The following is a 22,403-nucleotide window of genomic DNA, read 5'->3' as shown; positions in this document are numbered from 1 at the left end:
CTGCCTGAGCTCTGCAGTTGCCACAGGCTAAGTGTCAGTTTGCAATAGGCTGTTGGGACAGGGAGAGGCTGATTTTCAAGCCCCAGCCTCTGCACATACACACCTTGCGGGAGGCCAGCCCACGAGGAGGCAAAGGGTTGGGACCGGCTACGGAGTGGGGGGGACGGGGGAGAGCTGGGGACCAGCACAAGCCTGATGCTGCAGCAGCGAGGTGGCGGACAGGCATAGCCGGAGTCTGCCACCATACATCCCATAATGCTTTGTGCGAGCAGCAAGTGACAAATGTAGGGCAGAGGAGGTGGCCAGCGTTCCCCCCCCTCTCCCCGAGCTGATCCTGTGCCATGGGATGTCGGGGTATGGCAGCTGAGCTGGGCTTAGCTGCCTCCCGGGATTTAACGTCGATGCGGCAGCACGGGCATAAATTAGCAGGGCTGAGGATTTTGTCTTTTGGCAGATGCCGGAAGAAGCGGAGGGGTTTAGGGAAGAAAAGTGATGAATAGTTCCTTTTTTCCCCCTGTTTCTTCAGTGTGAAAATGAAATTTAAGAATTTGGAAATGGAAATTTTGATTTCTAGAAGTATGTATGAAATTGGAGGCAGACAAAATACTGATTAAAAAGCCAATCCGTATCATTAACTGGCTCGTTCTTTAGGCAGAGATGAGCACCCTGCCCGTGGCGTGAAGACAAACGTTTCCAGTTGTAAAGGGGCCGTGGCCATCAGTGTGCCGCTTATATTCTTATCAGCGACAGACGGCACAGTTAAGGAAAATCCTTTCCAGTAATGACCAGCTTAGCTGTGCTCTGGTGAAAGTGTGGTGGGCACAAAATTCATACCCAAAGTAGGGCCTTTAGTTATTTACAGTTCCATATTCTCCGGAGCTCTGCAAACCCCGACTCGCTCGCTTTGCAGATGCCCCCTAAGGCTGAGAACCCCCAGAGCTGAATGAAGCCGATGCCGCCGTGACCTTCCCCGGGGGTTTTCCGAGGCTGCCCAGCATCACGCCAACCCTTTAGTCCGAAACCCCGGGGGTCCCCCCGGGTGACCCACCGGGCGCCGTCTGAACCCCCGGTTTACCGGCCGTGCGGTTCACTCGCCATCCGCAGCGGTTCACTTGCCATCTAGCGGGGTTTCTCCATCCCTGCGGCTGCCTCCGCCCTAATCCCGGTCCCCTGCGGAGGGGCCAGCGGGTGGCCGCAGGGAAGGGCGGGGGGAACCGCGCACCGCCCGGGGTCCGTGCCGGTGCACGGAGGGGGTGGGCGGCGGGGGCTGCGTGTGTGCCCCGGGGAGAGGGGGTGCATTCACCGGCGGGGGGGGGGGCGGGGGGGAGCCGTGCGTGTGCTCCCGCAGGGCTACGCACGGAGGAAGGGTGCACCCACCCGGGGAGCGGCGGCTGCGCAGGGCCGGCGCCGGGGGCGGCACCGCCGGGGGCGGGGCGGAGCGGAGCGGGGCGGAGCGGAGCGGGGCGGAGCGGGGCGGAGCGGAGCGGGGGGCCGCCTCCCCGGGCAGCGGGGGGCGGTCCGCCGGTTCGGGGCCTTGCTCGCCGAGGCCTGGGCCGCGCCGGGAGAAGGAGCGATGGAGGCGGCGGGCGGCGGGGGAGCGGCGGCGGGCGGCATCGCCCTGCACGACTTCAGCGGGCGGCTGGGCGAGCAGCGGGTGCACTTCCACGCCATGCGGCTGCGGGACTCGCTCTTCCTCTGGGTGGGCGCCGCGCCCGCCCTCGCCAGCCTGGCCGTCGCCATGTGCAGCCCCCGTGTGAGTGTCCCGTCCGTCCCCAGCCCCCGCCGCTGCCGGGGCCCTGCGGCGGGACGGGCGGGCGGTGGGGGGCCCGCCGCCGCCGCCGCCTCTGCGCCGGTTCTCCCGGTGACTAAGCGCCGCCCTGTGCTGTGCTCCGCTTGCAGGACAGCGTCCCGGTGGCCGCCTCGCTCCTGGGGGATCCCTCGGACACCGCCTCCGCCTGCCTGGCCCGGCGCTTGGGTAGGTGCGGGGCGCGGCGGCGGCTGCGCGCTCCCGCCGGGGCTCGGGGAGGCGGATCCGGGACGGGGGGGGGGGGGGCGGTCGGACGCGGGCGGGAGGTTGTCTTCCGTGGGCGCGGTGAGGACACGCGGGTCCGGCCCGGGCCTTCCCGTGACCTCCTCTCTCTAAAGCTGTCATGCTTCCGTGCCGTGGGGTGGCCGTCATGCGAGGCGTGTGCGTTTTGCCCGAAGATGAAGCCGACCGTCACGACACCTGGCACCTTTTAGCCCCCAAGTTCTGAGATGTTCTGGCCTGGAAAGTCCTGGATCATCTCACAGATGCCAGTGTTTGATCCGAGTGTCCCTGCAGTGTGTGTTGGGCACCTCTCGGGCTGTCTCGATTCTCAGCACGTGTAAGAGTGTCCTGCTATACCTAGTGCGGTGCTGATGTAGCCAGATTTCTGAATCTGAATGCTAACTTTCAAACTCCTGTATCTCTAAAAAAATACTTGGCCTAACACGTCCTAGCACCCTCGCGTCTCTGACAGCTGCATCACGCTGGTTACCTGTCATCACCTACCAGTAACTGATGCAGCTCCAACTGGTGAACTGCTGAAGTACTTGTTAGCAGCTTTTAAGTGCAAGATGCTGCGCTGCTCAATCTCATCTTACTCTTGTTGTTGCAGTTGGAAAGACCACGTAATTCTTCTTAACGATCTGTGTGCTGATCTTCGTTACAGGCAATATGTCCTGAGTTTGTGTTGTCAGGCAGTTTCATGAGTCTACACCTACTTCTTCTCTATGACCACTAATGCATACGTAAAAAAGGGTTGCTCACAAGACTGATCTTTGAAAAACAGTACTGGCATCCTTTCCTCTTCCTGATAACTTATCTTTTAATAACCACTGTTGTAGTCTCCCCTGGTGGCAGCTCTTTCTCTGCATACTGGGTTCAATCATTTCCACTTTAAGTAATAGTTCTATGGGGTACTGTGTAACACGATTTCATTATGTCTAATCAGTGCATTATCCTTAAGATGTCAGTTAGTAAAAACGTAGTCAGAGAGGGTTTACTTTGGATAAAGTGTAACAGTTTACTCTGCTTTCCCTTGGGTCTCCTCATTACTCATTTCTTCAGCATCTTGCTCTAAGTTTCTGTGTAACATTGGAGTCCAGCTAGCAGCTCTAAGTTGTCTCGGTGATTCCCACCCTCTCCTGTCTTTTTTTTAGTAGACGGGCTTGCTATCTTCAGTCTTAAAAGATTTATTACAGACTTCATAGCTAGAGGTGGTAATAACTTGCCATTTCTTGTATTAGTTCTTTCAGTGTTCTAGGACAGAGGCTGATTGGGTTACCTGATTTTTTCCCCAGTAAGTGGTCTCAGTTTTGCTGCCTTTTTTTTTTTTTTTAAGGTCTGTCTTATTTACATTGCTAATTTCATATACTGTGTGACTGAGAGCTGATACTGTTGCTTGGTACTGGGATATTGGTTACTCTTTATCCTCAGAGCATGATGCATCTTCCTATTTACTTTTTGTTTGTGTGCCGTAAGTGTCTTTCATTATTTCGTCTTAAGCTTTCTGTGCCAGCTGCGGCCCAGCTAGGCTTTTGGTCAATGTTCTACTGTGTCCATGCCATCTACCCTCTGGGTTGCAGATTTCCTTGCTAGTCAGCCCCTTTTATATTCTATATAGATACTATTCTTACTCCTGCTATCCTGCTTAGGGTATACTGCATTGAGGAAGGCCTGTAGACCTTTTTCACCTTTGGTTGGAAGCAGAAAGTCAATCATACACTTCTGGCTTTGAATAATTACGTGCTTCCTCTTTACCTGAGCATAACTGACTTTGGAGAAAAGAAATACATCTTCATTCTGAAATCCTACACCTTAGTATTTAGGCTTGCTTTTGTCAATCCAGCAATTAAGTCAGCTTGTGGTCACTTAGTCCAAAATTATTTATTCTGCTGAAACCAGTGGATCTGCAAGATGATCATTAAGCATCTCTGTATCTTCTTTGTTTCACAAAGTGCTCGGTAAGGAAACGTGTTCTGCCTTGACTAGAAATACCAAGCTTTGCTGTTATTGGTGTTTAGTTTTCCTCTGGGAAATTAAATCCTTGTTACTCCTACAAATGCTGTAATAACAGAGATGCTATTCACAGCTGAGTCTCACTTGTAGCCTTTTTAACCATCCTGCCATGTGGTAATCTTCAGGCAGGCATTATCTCCCCCCCCCCCCCCCCCCCCCCCCCCCCCACTGTCACCAGTTTTTCTATGCTGTTTCCGTTCTGGTCTTTGCAGGCACTAACTTAAGTAGCGTATGATGCCATTTGAACATAAGTATTTTTATTTCTTATACTTCCCAGTCCCATTCCATCATCTGCCTTTTGTTCCTGCAATGTCAGGTTCCCTGCCCTGGAGCGGGAGTTTCAGCACTGTCTCAACCTCTTCTTTCGAGTTTTTCCCAGCTGGGCACAGTACCCCTCTACCACCTCTTTTTCAGCACAAATGGTCTACAAACTTACGCCTAACACTTGTTCTCTCTATTCTCCTGCTCCCACCGGGCTCCTCTGCAAGCTTAGATTTGGGCCTTGGCCCCGTCCGTGAGGTTGTAGGAGCAGGTCTGTGCTGCCATGCTGCCTCTTGGCATTCAGCGCTTCCCGGACGACAGGCTGCCGAGGGAGCTTTTCCCTGGCTTTGAGGGGCCGGCGCGACAGGGATGAGTAGCCAGGCTGCATGGGAAGCAGTCTTGCTGGAGGGTTTTTAGGTAAGCAAGCCCTGCCTTCCGTGGTTTTCTGCTTTATGCCGAAGTTGCAGGTGGTCTTCCACGGAGGCGTAAGGACCTCCCTCTTCTGCCCTTCCCACAAGAGTCCACGTGTCCAAATGAATCCGCAGGGAAGTGGGGACAGAAAAGGTCCTGCTGCCGCTTATTGCCGGGGCACGGCGCTGGGAGCAGAGCTCCTCAGCCCAGGCAGCCTCAAGGGATTCACAGGGAACTGGAACAGCATCCCAGAGACTCAATTGGATCTTACACAAACATAATTAAGAAGTTGCATTTTGACACTGCAGCTTACGATAGAGCTTCGTTAGCTAGGATAATGGTATTAATTAGTTCAGAATTAGTGTTGCATTCATTTAGGGCATGATGATGAAGCACTAGTGCTTACAAAACGTGCTGCTTTATACCACAAAATCTGGTGCCAAGTGCTAATTTTTGCAATCAGAGCATCATGCTGCATTATATCAGCACTTTGTAGTGCCAAGAAAAGGCAAATGAATCCTTGCATTTCAGAAGCAGCTCTACTTACTGAGCCAGGAAGCTGGTAACCTTTTAGAATGGAAAATAATAAAAAATTGATTTGCATAATGAAAATGCCTCAAAGGAGTTGTTTAACTACATTCTATATGTATATATAGGTTTCCTGTAGTTAACTTTCCCATTTAGAAAGGACTGAGATACTACGAGTTCTGGTGTCTTTATTTTCAATTTTTCAAATTCAGATGATAGTTTTGAATATTCAGCAGAACAGTCTAATTTGTCCCTGGGATTGTCAGCTCCCAGCTCATTCCCTGCCAAGAATATCTCGTGACCCAAATACCATTTTTTGTCTTCTATTTTACACAATTTAAATTTAGTGCCTATTTTTCCTCTATGGTGCTTACATTCTTCACAAAGTTTAGCTTTAGCAATGTATAGAGTTACAAATTTGCTATATTACTATGGTAAAAATCGAAGTAGGATTCCACTTTATTTATAAAACACTTCTTGGTGTTATCTGTTCTACTCTGATAATTAAGTCTTCCTGCCCCAGTGGACATTATTTTTGTTACTGTTAATTAGCTCTGTCATGGAAGACAGCTCTTAATTTTATAGCACCTCTCTCTAGGTATTTGTCATTACAGTAGCCTGGAACTTGTTCTTGGCTTCCTCATGTTCAACCCTGGCTCTCCAGCCTCTTGGAGTGTTCATGGACACCATATAAATAAGACTGGTGCACACTTTTGGGGGCCTTTTTAGGGGTTCATAATAAAACAGAACTTTGTTAATTGGGGCCTAATCACTTTCTTGTGTGCTTTCCCTCTGTAAGTGTTTTTTACCACATAGACTTACCAACTCATAAACTAGATTTTGATTTCAGTGCTAAGAGTCCAGTATAGACTATGGTTTCACTTAAACTGTGCTGTATTTAAGTAGCGTCCGGAATCCACTAAAAGCACTGTGAGGCTTTCCAGTGACTAAGGGCTTTTTGTATGAGGTGAAAAACTAGTTGATAGTCACTAGGCTTATACTGCCCGTTTCAATGACCTGTATACTTTTGCCCAACATGCCAATGCTCAAGTACTTGTTCTGCTAGTCATTTACAACTGGGTCCAGCACAGCAGGAGTGGAGAACGTTGTCTTAGAAGTTTGCATGATACGGCTTTTTAAAAGGCTTGCTTGAACACCATTATCGCTTTTATACAAGAGCAAACTATGGCTGACTACTCTGTTTTGTGTTTTAGCCAGCAAGACCAAAAAACAGATATTTGTCAGCTACAATCTTCAAAACACAGACAGCAATTTCACCTTACTCATAGAAAACAGGATCAAAGAAGAAATGATGGCTTTTCCAGAGAAGTTCTGATTTTGCATCATTGTAAAGTAACCTGAAGTTTTTGTTTTAGAAAAACTGATTGCAATTTTCACACTGACATTAAGTTAGTAATTTGTTTTGTATTGTTTTGATTGAATCTGCAGCTGTTATTAAATATAGATGGACCTAAATAGAGTTGGACCTGGAATTTATTTTTTTCAAATTTGCTAGCCTGTTAAGTAGGGGATAGGCGAGTAGAGTAGAAAATACCCTGCAATGTACAAACATCATTGTAAAAGTGCGTGCAGCATCTGGCCCCCATTCAGTACTGGGATCTGCTGGGAAATCAGTTCCAAATTCTAGGTGTACAATTAATCTACTATAGTATATAGTAACATAGTATATCAGCTTTTAGTGTTCAAATAAAAAACCCCACATTTTTGTATTGTAAAGCTGTAACATAAAATGAGTGTTACTTTGCTCCTTTGAGCCCCTATTGGTTGTAGTACTAGTGCTAAACACTGGATTTCCTTCCGTCTCTTGGGCACCAAGAACACCAGAAGGGTTTACAAAGGGTTATCTGTACATCCCTGAGGGCTATCTAGAAGGAAAAAGCACAGCTTGAATTCTGGAGCAATAGATAAATCTATCAGGCTACTAGAAGAGCATCATGTGCGTAAATTGAGTATACTCGTTGGGTAAACCAGAGCAGTCACTACCACCACCACCACTGCAAAAACATCCTGCTGCTACATCTATGGACTTGCTTTTAGGTAGGATGGATATCCTTTCAAAGGCAGATCCATAAGCTGTTTTGTTCAATGAGCAGGGCAGCTAAAAGTTAACTATACCAAAAACCGCAAACCAGCCACAGAGCCAATGGCACGGTGACCGTTTGCAGCTGTCGAGGCGTGCTGTGCTGTGGCACACCACCTATTATTCATAGCAACTTGGAGGAACAGAGTGTAACAACCTGATAAGCGAGTCCAGGTTATTTCTTTTTCATTGTAAGTTGAGCCCTGACTCAGATATAAGCTTCTGATACAAACAGAAACTACTAGTGCTGCTGCTAGACAGCTGTCCTGACAACCTACAGAAAACTGATGAACTTACCATGCTGCGATGCCGTAATCGGCAATTAAAAACTGTAACAGAGAGGTTGCTGATGTAGAAGGCGCAACCCCTGATGAATCTCTTGTCCGAAGGGGTCTGAACACCCAGTGGCTTTGACGTTGCAGATTTGATATGGGCACAGAGGGCCCTTCCTTACCTGGTGGGAACAGCCGCCGGTCCTTGGCCGCAGTTCAAGATCAGAATAGCAAAAAGCAACTGTTGGAGGGTATTTTTGTTTTAATTTACACCACCCAGGAAACAGAGTCAACTATTCTTCTGTGATTGACTGTAAAGGATAATGAGTTGCAAATCAAGGTGCTGATTTAATTAGCCTGATTTACAATCAGCTCATTCTGTTTGTAGAGGAGGGCAGGACTGTGTGCTGAGGTGTCACTGATGTTAGCTGCTGCTGGGCTGTTTCAGAAGTCATGGTGAGGGAGCCAGACCAAGGAGAGTAAACTGATGGGACAACGTCATTTTATTCTGTACATTTACATACAAAGTTCTTTTCAGTAGGTACAACAGATGTAACATCATGCAGACATTTAGCTTGTAAGACTGTTTTCAGTACTTGATTTAAGCTTGTGCTATGAGGAAGCACCACCAGACTATTCATGATCAAAACAAACAGTAACACGATTCTTTAAAACTTCATCAGAAACTGAAATGGGGAGGGAGGTCTCACCCACTAGACATAACACATTGTCCTCCTTTCCCAAAACATTTTACACAATACATTTAAAATGAGGTTTGTCATTTTATTTTTCTTAAAAAAAAAAAAAAAAGTTACAGTGGGGGAGATCATCCCCCCACTTAGAGTTGTCTTATGTGCCAGCTACAGGCGCAACTTGACTTGACATTCACAGAGTTCAGTTAATGGCACTTCTGCTTCCAATTTGGTGACCTTTAGTGTTTGGCTCCAGGAAGTGGCAACAGTTAAGTAAAATACTTCCATTTAAAAAAAAAAAAAAAAAAAGCCTGCTCAACCAATCCAAAAAGTAAATTACACAACCAACCTTTCTGAGTGGCCACAAAACACTTGCAAACAGGTAAGTGTCATTATCCATTTGCAGTGTGTCTGGCAACAAAAGCAGTACTGAAACCTTAAAAGGGGACAAAACCCCCCAAGATCAAGCATAATGTCACTTTCACATTTTTGTTTAAACTTGCAAAGATGGAAGAAAGCCCTTAAATGGTAAACCCAAAGAAAAATCCACTGATGGGCTTAGAGGTTACTGAAGGTTCCCAGAAAAAGGCCAGAATGGACAGGACAGCTTTGACCGCTTCCCCCGTTGTGGTGGCCAGAAAGAGCCACCTGAGAAAACCCTTTCCTGGTGATGGCCGTGGAGGAGACGTGGCCGAGGAGCCGACGGTGTGGCAGACTGGGACCCCAGCAGAGAGCCCTGTCCTGCCGCAGGACTAGGCAGAGCAGGGTAAGCATCTCCACGTTTCCTTTCTGCCCTGCTGCATCACCTGGTACCCGACTCCTCCACACAAGGTGTGTTTAGCAAAAGCTTCCCAACTCTGTGAGCGTGTGTAGAAAAAAAATTAATAAGCACAGAAGTGTTCATCTTTTCAGGAAAATGAGCAAAACTGGAGCGGCCAAGGCAGGAAATTAGTTTGTGTTTTATTGTCATGACAGAGGCAGAGGGCCAGACCACCTTGAGAAGCTGGGGCTCCCCGTGTTGCCGAAGATCAGTACCGACTACCTGGTTTCAGGCAAACAACCCAAAAAGCAGCAAATCAAGTCAATTTCATAAGAGTTTTGAAAACAATTAATTGCTGCATGTTCCTGTCACCTAGTTTGTTTACTATATAAATGTTGATATGTTTAAACAACCATTCTCCTCCCTGGGCCCGTCTGTCATCAGAGAGCAACCACCAGAACAGGAAACGATAAAGCGCTGTGGACAACAGCAGGGAGCACACCAGGACCACTGACAGTGCTGGAAGCAGCCGGTTTTATAGAACTGTGGATGGTCTACAAGAGCCGTACTGTAGCTTGAGCACACAGGCACAGAGACCACGAGGGAAGGAGCTGCTGGCTCCACGGCACGATGGATGGCAGGGTGCTGCTCTCCGCCTCTGCGCTCGCACCTTCTCCGCTTTCAGGCCCTTTTCTCTTCCCTTAAGACTTGTTTTGCTTCTTCAGTTTTTTGTTGTGAACCCACTTTTCCCCCTGCAATGTGTGTGGCTTGCAACAAGCATCTCGCATCGAAGGCAAAAAGGTATTGCACAAATTTGGCACATGAATACTGCATGAATGGGGAAGGTCTGGGTTTTTTCCTTAGGTGAACACAGACTGCAGAAGTCTCAGCGCGGAACAAAAAGAGAAGCAGCCGCGCTCAAGCTCGACAATAAAACTTGGTGTAAGGAAGATCGGGCTCTCGCTGTCACAGCAAGTCTAACAAAGGTGAAAAAAACCATAGTGTAACTTTGGGCAAAACTACCATCAACTGGTCCAGTGTTTCTTACCAGGCTCAAGAAGAACCCAAATGTCCACATCGTCTGTACAAAAATTAGCAGCTTTAGGACAACATTATTACTCTGAACACAACAATCTCTGTCGCTTCTGCAGGTCTACCTGTCCCCTTGCACTCGTCAGCGTCTGAGGCTGCGCTACTTACGGCATCGCTCGCCGGGGAGCACGTATCTCTGATTTATTGAGAACTGTAAGAGGACATCGGCAGCCTAATGGAGGATGGAAATTGTTAGGTACAGTAGTTAATTGACAATATATACAGCAAAGGAGGAAGGGAGAGGGAAGGTAGAGGAGGAAAGTGCAAATGAGCGCTTTCCATGCGTACGAACGCAAGATGTACATCAAACAAAGTGGCAATCATATGGACACTCAATACAACATCGACATCCTGCTGCTCTGTTTGTTTTAATGTCTGCACTACCAAGCAATCACAAATGGATGGCCTGAGTGAGAAAGGAGAAGGGGGGGAGAGCAGGGAGGTTAACTAAAATGCAAGAAAGCTGTTTGTTTACAAAGTCCTTGCATTGAACTAGATCCTCACAATATTCACACAGTGAGAACAAAAAGCCGATGGCCAAAGGAAATATTTGGTTTGGGGGCTGGAGGGGAGAAGTCAAGTGGCCACTATCAAAGTGCCATCTGCACAGTAGGAGACAAACTGGATGTTCACTTTGCTTAGTCTAGAGTAGGATCGATCCAATTCAAGTAAACTGTTTTTTTTCCTGAATGAAAATCCTATGAGAGCAGTTGGGGAAGGGGGGAAATCTGGGTGAGTTCACGGTATATTCTTGGGTCAGAACCAGAAACCATCTCTAAAAGCCCCAAGACAGCCAACAGCAGACCGTAAGTCATTATTCACAGGCTATCAATTCATTCCTTTCCAATGGTCACTTAAGCATTTTGTCCACTTAAATTGAAAACCCAAACCCTTGTTCTAAAAACAGGTAGGGCAATGCCAGGACACTCATTTCCCAGGAGCAGGAATCCCAGATGCACTGCCTTTTGGAATAAAAGTACAGATCGTAGCCCAATTCTCCTTACTTTTTGTCCCTGCTGGTCTGTGCTCCTCTCCTGGAGCAGTCCATCAGAGATTCTGGGCCTCCCGGTAATTAAAGCCATTCTTGGCAAAACTAATTTTTGCATCATTGGTCAAATCATTCACATCATCTACATTACTATTAAAAACCAGTGGAAACCATCTAAAATAGTTTCATGGACTCTTAAAATGCAGAAGGCTGATTCTCATTGAAAAATCAGCTTGTTTGGGTAGGATTTTCTTCAATGCATTCGGTGAAAAGAAAAAGTACTAATTTAAAAAGTAACTTTTAAGTGCACATGGGCTATAAAAACAAACATAAGCTGCCTAAAATGCAGTCAGAGTTTGAGTCACAACAGGTTTTGCTTTTTTTTTCTCTTCCTTTTTTTTTTTTTTTTTTTTTTGGTGTATACAAACACAGCAGGCAACCTGGGCGCTTGGACTTTCTAGACAGGCAGAAGAATGTTGCACAAGTCTAAGTTTCAGTCAATTCAACTTTGCAGTGGATCCCTCTTTCCTTTAAAGAAACACAAAAACAAACAGAAAACACCCCCCCCCCATGGTTTCTTTCTTGGAATGGCTGCACCTCTTATTATAAGATGGCTTCATTTTTGTGATCTATGAAAGGAAAAGGAAATAAAGTGCTTCTTGAGAATAAATCAAAATAAATATACATATTTAATGGCAGGAAAAAAAGTTCTGAAGGGCTACCTCCAGCCAGGTCTTTTCTCAGATGAGTCTTTTCCCCCATAACTTTTTCAAGAGCAATCTGCACAACAGTTTCAGATGCCAAAAGTTGCTTTAGCAGCAGAGTTGAATTCCCCCCAGTCTGTGTCTGCTCCATCACTGGTTTGTAAAATCTGTGCAAAACACCTTTGCCCAAAGTGCTGCTCCTCCTGCACAACAGCATCAAATAAAATACAAAAGAAAGAGGAGAAGGAAAAAAAACCCAAAAACCCAAAACACCCAACCAAAAAAAAGAAGGGAAAAAAAATCCACCTGGTTACATTGACTTCATCCCGTTGGCAGTGGTGTTCTCCGAGATCCCGTCGCTCACAGCTGCCGAGTCGTGGAGGCCGGAGTAATCCTTGAGTTCAGAGTTTGTCAGGAGCAGGGGCTGCTCCCCCTTCTTGTGCGGCAGGAGGGGCTGCCGGGTGTAATGTTCCCCGTCCGGGATGTTCTCGGGCAGGTTCTGGTTCTTGCTTTCCGGCAGCAGCAGGATGCAGATGATGCAGATGAGCGTACAGCAGGCGAAGATGACGTGGTGGAGGAAGTAGCCTTTCTGGTTGTGGAGCTCCATGATGGGGGCGGTCAGGCGGCCAAAGCCGGCGCTGGCCAGGACCAGCCCCAGCCCACCTCCCCTGCAAACACAGCAGAGGTCAGAGCCCGGCCCCGCAGCCTGCTCCTGCCAGCACAGCCCCATCGGCACTGGGGTGGGGAGCCCACAGCCTCGATGGCTCCCCCAGACTAATCCCCTCTCTGGCATGCACCTGGGCATCCGAAATCTCTAAGGCAAACCCGGGTTGCTCACAGCTTTCGTACTGCACAGTTATTCCAGTACGGAGCTGCTTTGCTGTTGTAGATCGTTACTGCCTATTTGCCTCAGTGTGGGGAAATAACTATACTCAAGTATCTTTTCTGCCCCCACATAAGAAGAAGAGGAGCTTTATCACCTGAGTGTGCAGACAGCCCTCTAAAGTATTCCCACGTCCAAGTATTCCTGTATTCAGTGAGGAAAAACCAGATTTTGCTTAGCATGCCAGCCTTCTCCAGCTTAGACAAGACACACCAAGAAGCAGTAGGTGCAGAAGTCAACTCTGGCTGCCTCTGAAGTATCTGGCATCAATCAGCAGTGGAGGCAGGAGATTAGACTTTACAGGCCATTGCCTCGATCCATTATACCAAACACTGAGTCCATAAAGACATGTTATGGCTGGAACCTATCAACACACCGTTCTAATAAAATGCATAATCTTCAGAAAAAGAAGGTAACAGAGCTAGTAGTCAGAATAGAGAACAAGAGTTTGGGATTCATTTCCAAGACCTCCTTTTAACTCACTGTATACGTTGAGGTAGGTCCCTCACTTCGCACTTCCTTGCTCTTCGTGTGTATTTTTGTATCACAGAAAGGTTACAAAAAGGTTAGCATTGGTGAAATGCTTAAATTATAAATAGGTACGTTTATAAAGTATTCTTTATGGCAGAAATGCTTATTTATTAAACGCAGTGTGCTTGTGTATTGAGATCATACATGCACACCAAAAAACAGTGAAAACACATTAAAGCTTAAAAAAACCCATGTGAAAATAACTTCATTTTCCTCCAGATTTCCAGCATGGAAATCGCTTATGCAGGCCAAATCCAGCACTCTCTCCTGACGCTCAGCTATGCAAGCAACCTCCCTTGCAATTCTTCGCCTTGCTCATCAGCATCTCTCTAGGTCCTGGAGCCGGCAGGCCTGGCACACCGCTGGCCATGGCCACCTGCGCACGCCCACCTCATTTTGGGGCACAGCTCCCACCGCCGGGACCTGTCCCCGCTGGGTGACCCTGCACAGAAGCGGCACCGCAGGCGTTTCTCTGGGGCAGACCTTTCCCTCCTCCCGCCGCGGCACGACCGAGGTCTCTGGCCAGCAGAACGCCACCCTCAAGTGACTCGTTTTAGCAAAATCTCTGCGAGCGGCAGCTTGTCCTTCATTTTCCAAAGATCCTGCTGCCTGCAGAGGGAGGTCTCCCCTTGAGCTTAATCGCTGGCACCCTGCTCCCCACTCCCCCACCAAGCTGGCCCGGGCAGCACGCTTCCTGTGGCTCCTCCGGGAGATGCCATCTATTCCCAAACCCTCTGGTGATCAGACCAGACGGGCTCAGGTGCTTCAGTTCCTGGCCCAATGGCAGAGATGTAATTATTAACAATAACCAGACCTTACAGAAGACAACTGCAGAAGGCTAATGAACTGCTTTACATCCACTACTTGGAAAAAAAAGTTTCATTGACTGTTGAGCATACTAGAAATCACAGCACTATAAACCTACAAATGCCAAATTCATTCAGCCAACCACTGTGTTAAAGCTAATCTTCACCCAATCCTTTCCAAAATCCACTGCTGCTTACTTGACAGCTGAAGGGCAGCAAACACAGGTTTCAAAAGATGCTCTTGGGACACTGACTGGATCAAAAATTCACGTACGTACCTTCTAATTCTCCAGACTCGGCAGAGCATCTTTCACAGACAACAGTGATTTCCCCAAATACTGCAAAAGCCCTTATTAAAAACTTGCCAGCTTTCCGATGGCAATTTAGAAACCCAGCTGAATGCAGCCATTGTGCAACTGGCCTCCCTGCAACTTCATTAATACACTCACATGAGTAATCGACACAACCAGCCCCGAATGCATGGCAAATCACTTTCCAAGCTGGCTCCGGAGCAACAAAAGCCCGGCTCATTTACATCAGTGTTTGCTACAGCTAAATTGTATCTCAACTCCTGAGAAGGACCGGAGGTGAGTTTTAAAAGCTGCTGTAGAAGGACATCAAGCAAGCTGCAAGGAAACAGGAAAAGGCAACAACAAAGACGGCTCTGTCATTACGGGTCAAGTGGCTTCAGATTTGGAGGGGAAAAAAAAGTTTTTCCATATGACGTCAGTAATTAGAGCAGGCGTTACTTTATCCAGTGCCATCAAAACCTGGCAGAAGGCGGCTTGAAAATACATTTTGGCATGCATCCTAGAAGATTTTTTTTTTTAATGTTTGACTATACTGCAAATATGAACATGGGAAAAAAAAAAAAAGGAAAACTGAAAATACTGCCAGGAATTTTTTGTTGTTCACATGCACATCAGGAAAACCGGTACAGGGCAAGAAAGGCAGCACCCTCATAATTCACACTGTTTTTGCAGGCACCATGGGGCAGCAGGTGGAAACTAAAAACATTCAGGGTCTTTTGGGGCACTGCTCCTCCTCAGCACGAGGTCTCCTGTGGCAGGGGGCCAGCGTCTGTACTTCAAACACGCTCCGAGGTGCAGAGCGGAGCCGAGGCAGGGAGCGCGAGGGCAGCTGGCGCCCACGGCGAGACCCAGCTTCTCCCCTCGCACCTCCGCCTGGCAGCAGCTGCTGTGGGGGGCTCGCCCACGGCAGGGACCCACGGGTGATCGGAGCCGCTTCCCCGACCCCTGCTCGCCCAGCGGCAGCGAGGCAGGATGGTTTGCGTGAGGCTTACGGTCCTGACATGGGCAAATTGCAGAGAGACCTTGGTCCAAAATTTTGTCCTCAGGAAGGGCCTCCCTGTTCAGGGAGAAGAATTTCCTTGCACGCTACCGCAGTGTTTTTTCAGAGAGCGGCAAAACATCCTTGCTGATATTCTTTGCTTGCACCAGGCTAAACCTAAGAAAGGGGACTTGCCCTTCTCAGCATTGCTCAGGGGAGCAGAGAAATGTTAATCCTATCTTCAGATGACCATTTGTCTGTCTTGAGCAAATGGGTCGACACACAGCATGGCTCAGAGTACAAAAGAGCCAGAGAGCTACTCAGGCTGGAGGAGACTTTGGGAGAGCACCTACTCCAGCCTCCTGCACAAAGCAGGGCCAACACTGAATTCAGACCAGGTTTTTAGGGCTTTGTCCAGTCAGCTCAGCCACTTCTTGAAGTCAGTCCCTGAAAACCTCCATGTTTTTTCCCTGCCTTTCCTGTACATAAGTGACCTTGTTGTGCGCTCAGTCCTAGGTCAGAGCTTCAGTAACACACCAGGATGCCCTTGGTCTCATGGGGCAAGGCACCACCTTGGAAAAGCCAGGCCTGGTTCAGGTCCCAGTAAACAGCACTGTACCCCACTGGAAATTTGGCTTGAGACAGCTATTGATGGGTAAAACTCCTAATTTGGTCATCGCTGCTCACTCTTCATTTCTTTGGCCGGGTGGGCACAAAAGCAGGACATAGAGGTAAAAAAACCTGATCTCTCTTCCATTTGGTAGTATCTGAGCATGCAGAGGATGGGGAAAGGATACATCATGCTTTCCTCAGCCTACTCCTATTTCACAGCCATGCAAACTGCAGTGGTGTTCCCATCAAGATTATTAGGGATGGATTACTGGTGCCACTTAGTGCTTAAATTCAGCATTTGGAAGGCACTCGGTACTGAAGCCCCCATACAAGGAATGGGAGCTCCAAGTGAAGCCCTCCTACCTAGCGCCAGGAGACCGGGGTGCAGTACGAGGGTACGAAGGGCCCCTCTGTGCCATGTGGTAGTGTGGGACCTTTGCGTTTCTGGAGCAGGCGGCACCTCTTGGCGATGAACGTGGCTGTTTTCCTCCTACACCGCTGTAACTGTTCATCTCAACACCACAGCAGCAGAGCTGGACGGGTGCTACAGCTTTGCTGTCATGCCACTGATAACGGCAGTGCTGTTTTCCTTCCTCAGGAATGGGGGATTACAGGTAAAGGATTTGATCAGGGAAACCCCAGAGACGGCCCCAGTGCTCTCTCTGCCTCCCTTTTCCTTAAGCTTCCTTGAGATTCAACCAAAAGCATATTAAGATGGTCTGAAACGCTAAAGGCTATCCAAGGCAGTATTTTGGAGAACAGGTTATGAGGGAGCAGCCAGATCCCACCGAAACACAAGACACGAGGCAGCTTAACCACACCTCTGCCCGAGACAGGTTTATGCACCATCCTGAGCTCCACCTCCTAATTACAGCCCTGAGCGGATCTTATCAAGAGCTTCATGGTGGTAGGACCGCAAAGCGCTACAGAGTGTCATCATCCCTATTAATAAACGGGGACCCTGAGGCATATCCAGCTATTGTCACTCGCCTGGTGTCACCCAGCAGTGTCAGGGGAAGCAGAATTTTGGCTCCCAGCCAGGATTTTGTCCCCTTCCCTGTAGCAACATAAGTGATTTAAGGAAAAAAGCTTGCTAAATTCACACTGCGCATCTGACCCTACTTGGCAGATTCTTTTCTGGTTGACGTGGCCAATTCCTTATCTATATGTCTTTCAAACAGAGACAAGGAGAAAAGTAAAGAGGTATAAAACCACCAAACTGACTGACACACGTAAGTAAATAGCTGTTAGTGTTTCGGGCTGTATAATCTCCTCACCACTCACACTGCCTTTCCCTGTGGCAATAATGTTATCTGTAAAATACATTCACAAAGTCAGATAGCCTGGAAGAAAAGGCCATGGATCAAGGAGACTCTGGCTACTCAGCTGACAGTTTTGCTACAATACTTTTGCAAAGTTATAAAAAGGCATACAATTTGGACAAAAAAAAGAAAAAGAAGAGCATCCTCTTCCCTCCACCCTCTCTCCTTCCCACCCATACGACCTACATTCCTGGGAAATTCAGTGGAGTCAGGGTGGACTCCTGAATCACTGTGGCATTGCTGAAAGCATAATCCAGAACTCAAAAGCACAACCTTTGTGCTGTGAAAGATAACAGTGAATACATAAAATTGTACAAAAACCTGACTATACAAAGACATTTTATGGGAAGCTCTCTGGTGAAGATCATCTGCCCGATTTCTACTATTGCCCAGAATGAAAATGCTCCTCTTCAGAAAAACTCTGAGCCTCTAAGACAGATCTGGGTGCAAAGAGAAAGATGACTTTATCCGAAATAACAGCAGACCACTCACACTGGTGCTGCTGTAGGCGAGGCAGACTCGCAGAGCACCTATACACACCAAAAACATTTAACACTGCGTGTCGCAACACCTTTCCACCGAAGCACCCCTGTAGCTAGGCTGATTAACCTGCCCTACGGAGGCAGGGATTGCCTGCACCTATGTCCTCCTCCGCACACTTGTGGAATTTCTCTTTTAATATCAAGCCATAGACTCACATGGTCACTGCTTGTCCAAATCCAGCACAGTAAGCAAAGCAGTAACGTGGTTCAACCGCACGATCTGGTTCAGCTAAGTATTTAAGACCGTACCACACTGCAAACAAATGCAATTCATACAATGCCTGGCCTGCTGATAATCACCATGATGGGACACAAGGTGGAGCCATCGGAAACAAAGCCTCTCTGTCTACAGACAGGTATTTACTTGGGCAGACTGACTGCAGCGACATTAAATTAAAGAGCGGCCCAAAAATTGCTGCAAGGTCTCCAGTTATGGGGGATTTCCCCTCCCATACGATGTGTTAAGTTACACAGCCAGTTATCAATTAAATGAGGATAATTTCAGCCCCATACTTTGAAGAGGGGGGTCTCCAATGTCTCACCTGATTACTGTGGGTGTGATTTCAGCACAGAAGAACACACTGAGGCTTCCAACGGCATGCGAAGAAAACATACCCACGATGGAAAACGCGGTAGAGAATTTGTCTTTGACGCTGTCACTCATACCTGCCAAGACAAGTGTTTTCATAAAAAGCAAGAATGAGGCCAAACTTCCAAGGAAGAAAACAAGAAAACAGGTTTATGTTACTCATTTTCCCTAGACAAGAATTTGAGTCATTTCTGTAATACTAATTTAAAACTGGTATTTATAAAATCCATTCCCCAAGCACCTGAGACACAAACATATGTGAAAAAAGACATCTGTCATGCCAAAAATGGCAGCGATCTCTGAATTATTTATGCCCAGCCACCACAAAAAGGTAAAACCCAAGAAAAAACACATCTTTGGGCAGTCTTTTAGGCACCAGCCACTTCCCTCCCACGTTTGACAGACAAGCGGAGGCAGGCAACATTCATCAAGCTGCCAAATACCTGGTACAGCTCGGTGGCTTAGGTACTGGAGAGGCTCACAGGACAAGAGGGGGAAGAAATAAAAGTGCTCCCATCTCCGTGCTAAGCCTCTGCACGTGATCAGTCTGCAAACTGTTGTAACCCCCAGCTTGACAGCCTTCACCTGACAACTCTGGGAGTGAAAAGCTGATGCCAAGGACGGTAAAGCACTCCCCTAAGTCACTGTGTCCAGCAAGGCTGTTCGCTCAATCATTTCATGGCTGGATGGCAGCAAGGTTTCTGGGAGTGAACAGTGTCTATCAAGCACAGGGAGAAACCCCAGTAAATCCAAACAAAGCTAAAGGAAACTGTCTCCTGGCCACTATGACAACACATCCCTCACTTTATCCCCGCTCACCACCTTCTGCAGGCAGGGGCGGGATATCTGATCCAGGGTTGTACAACCTCATGTGGTCTGTCCTGGCCAGCGCGGAGGCCATGTTCGCAGACACTATTGCACCATAGGAGGGGAAAAAATCTTGATGGCAACACTGGGGAAAGGACGGGAGCTTTGCAGCCAATGCCCCCCACCTTCCTTCAGCCAAGTCCCAAGATCTGCCTGGAGAAAGGGCTGCTCATTAGCCTGCAGTCCCAGGTGGGTGCACTCTCTGGGTTGGATGCAACAAAAAGTAACACCTGCTTTTGTTCTTGTTGAATATATCAGCTCTCAGGAGAGCAAAAGGTATTTGTGAATTCTTAGGTTACAACTTTGGAAATATGCTACAGCCTGCTCAGGGTTAAGCCCTTTCTGCAGTCCTCCCCATGTCTGCGGGAGAGGGCAAATACTGCCAGCAGATAGGAACATGAGCGCAGCATCTTGCAAACTAAGGGTCTCTGGGGTGCCTGGCACCTTTTGCATAGCGGGTGAGGCTGCAGCAGTGACCCCACAGGGAGTCACAACTGCTCAGCAGAACAGACCTTGGAAAAGCCACGCAAGAACAGGTCCATTAAATCAAATATAGAAGGGTAAGTTTTGTTCCCCTGCAGCCTGTCACTGTATTGCTGTTACAGTACTTCAGGCTGGGATAAGGTGCCCAGGGAAGTATTTTCTAAGGTATCTAAGTCCCCTTATCAGAAGGGACTTTGGCATCTCAGATCTTTCTGAAAAAGACTGAACTGGGAATGTTGCTTCTGAGAAGGAGACTTTCTGAGAAAGCCTTGCCCCATATATAAAAATGAACCTTGGGGGACCTCTGCACCCTCTCTTGACATGCAGAGGCGAGTCAGACTATGGAGAGGATGCTACGCCAAGACACTGCATATAAACAAACAGGCGGTCCCAAGGCACTGTGTAGAAGTGGGCTTTCCCCCCCGCACGTCTCTGTGGTGGCAGCTCTGCTCTGGGTGCTTTGGCCCTGGCATTTTGGGTCCACCCGCTCCCAGGGGAGCGCATCCAGCATGATGCGGACTTGTCTGTAAACCATACCTGAGTCTGGAAGTTGACTGTATTTTCCGATCACTGGATCCAAGACCAGAGAAGTTAGAGTAACATAAAAATAAGAGAGAAAGGGAGAGAAACCAAGAACATACTGTTATGTATTTATTTATCCAAAGGAAAAGAAAAAAAAATGGTAAATCCCACATGCCACCCTAGCCCCCCATACAATTCTCCTTTCCCATGCCACGACTGGCACATCCTCCCGTGGCCACCAGATAGGGCATGCCGTTTCGAGGCCCCTTTCAGCTGGAGGACAGCATGCTAATGAGACAGTGATAACAAACGCAGCAGTAAAGCATTTTTAAGAGCCCCAGAATTACCACTGGGATTAACACAAAGGCCTCTTTGTCGTTAACGAAGGGGGAGAAGAGAAACTGCCCTCATGCTGCGGCCCCAAGGGAATGGCCAACAGAGGCTTTAGTTACAGAGCAAAACTCTGGGCATCAGCACCATCACACTGGTGGGAGACCTATTCCTTGCCAAACCCCTGAGCTGGTGGTCCATGAATCACGCTAGCTACCAGGTGCCATGTATCCTAACTGCAAAGGAGCACAGGGCAGTATTGGGCAGCAAGGGGAAGGGCAGTGGCACGACCTGGGCCCCCAGCTCTGCTGGTGATCTCCCACCAGGCTCCTGAGACATCCCAGGTGACACCCTGGGGTCCAGAGGAAGGGACCTCAAGGTCTGTCATGGGTTTGCTACTGATGGAGAATACCCCTTTCCTTCTCTCACCCTCCTTCTCAAATACTGATTTAATTTGCTAATTACACCCAAATTATGCTAAGCTAAAACATGCAGGAGGCTGTAACAGATTTCATAATCAGCAGGGTCACTGCTTCTCTCCAAACACTGTCTAGCTCTTCTGAGAAAGAAGGGGGGCATGGTCTAGAGCAGGGGGAGACAAGCTGCTCCGAAGTTCAAGGCTGCCTTTCCCTCCTCTTCCCAGAAACAAAGGGGCGAGGGCAGAGTGGGGAAGGCTGACGGGCACACAGCACTGAGAGAAGTCCAGGTGCCAACACAGCAGCAAGCACCTAGAGCCCACGGCTGCTCTTAGTTTTAGCAACTTTGCTCACAAAAGCACCTAAACCTATCATGGAAAAGGTTGTAATGATTCCTACAGGGTGTTCCTCCCCACCTCCCTCACTCCATTTTTGTTGTTGAAAAACCGCAGCCAGATTTTCATGCCTCTGGAGCAGACTTACACAGTTCTGGCATACTTTCTTTCCACTAAGCAATTGCATGTTTATTACCTCAACAGCCTCAACAAACATCTAATGTCCTTAAGGAAAAATAAATTAGATGAATCTAGTGTAGAGAGACCCTGATGGACACCAACACAAGAGTGTGGAGTTTTGGGAGATGGCACACACACAGCGTGCATCTGCATGTGGTTGGTCCCATCCATCAATGGGCTGGGAATGAGATGGGGCCAGGCGGCTTCTCCCACTCTCAGCTGGGACAGCTGGACATGGTAAATGTATGCTCAAAGGGACTGTAAACATCTGTGCCAAGGTGGGAGCAAACACACGTGATTTTGGAGTTTCCTCCATGTCATGAAAGAGGTTCCCTGTTTCCCTTCTACACTCCCACAAACAGCACGTTCGCTAAAGCTTTACTTAGAAAATGCTTTCAGGAAACACGGTCTGTAAATATGGACAGCTCTTGCTGGCTCAGGGTTGCCTTCAGCATGCAGGAACGTGAAATCTTTCCATCTTCAATGCAAGAAACTCTTTCTCGTTAAAGCCCTTAATTATTTCTAAACTTGGAAATGAAAAACAGCAACAACCAATATTCTGGTGTTTTTCTCATAGCCAATTTGTCCAAAGCATGTCTCATCCCTCTTCCCCCTTCCTTTGGGTAAGGTTTCATGGACAGGGGTCTAATGATTGGTAACTGTGAGAGTGGCAAAGCACATCCCACCTTCCCTCTGCTTCAACACCTCTCTGATCCATCACGTTCAACTTCCTCAACCAACAGAAAATTAAGACAAGGCAATAAAATAAAAAAAGGAAAGGGAATATTTCTGTAGCAGTTTTAACCCCTGAAGCAGCTCAAAAGGGCCAGAGAAAGGTCACTGC

At 47.9% G+C, this 22,403-nt stretch overlaps 2 protein-coding genes across 4 annotated transcripts in view; one reads left to right on the top strand and one right to left on the bottom strand.

The window, feature by feature from the left end:
• Nucleotides 1-1,527: 1,527 nt before the first annotated feature.
• Nucleotides 1,528-6,718, top strand: PSMG4 (proteasome assembly chaperone 4). The gene is made up of 3 exons (XM_052780220.1): nt 1,528-1,753; nt 1,900-1,975; nt 6,457-6,718. Exons 1-3 carry the CDS (start codon nt 1,574-1,576, stop codon nt 6,576-6,578), a joined length of 378 nt encoding a protein of 125 aa, XP_052636180.1. The 5' UTR covers nt 1,528-1,573; the 3' UTR covers nt 6,579-6,718.
• A 1,382-nt stretch (nt 6,719-8,100) lies between these two features.
• Nucleotides 8,101-22,403, bottom strand: part of SLC22A23 (solute carrier family 22 member 23) — a 119,839-nt gene continuing 105,536 nt past the window's right edge. For 2 of the 3 annotated variants that reach the window (XM_052780096.1, XM_052780116.1), the window contains 3 exons: nt 20,314-20,346; nt 18,380-18,503; nt 8,101-12,519 (listed from right to left, as the gene is read on the bottom strand). In XM_052780096.1, coding sequence (XP_052636056.1) covers nt 12,162-12,519; nt 18,380-18,503; nt 20,314-20,346 — 515 coding nt within the window. In that variant the 3' untranslated portion in view covers nt 8,101-12,161. The remainder of the gene's footprint in view (nt 12,520-18,379; nt 18,504-20,313; nt 20,347-22,403) is intronic. The other variant, XM_052780107.1, reaches the window with a different exon arrangement.

This window comes from Harpia harpyja, chromosome 1 (genome assembly GCF_026419915.1).
Source record: "Harpia harpyja isolate bHarHar1 chromosome 1, bHarHar1 primary haplotype, whole genome shotgun sequence".
Lineage (NCBI taxonomy): Eukaryota > Metazoa > Chordata > Aves > Accipitriformes > Accipitridae > Harpia > Harpia harpyja.
Note: the sequence above shows the minus strand (reverse complement) of the source record. Positions and strands in the feature narration are given on the sequence as shown.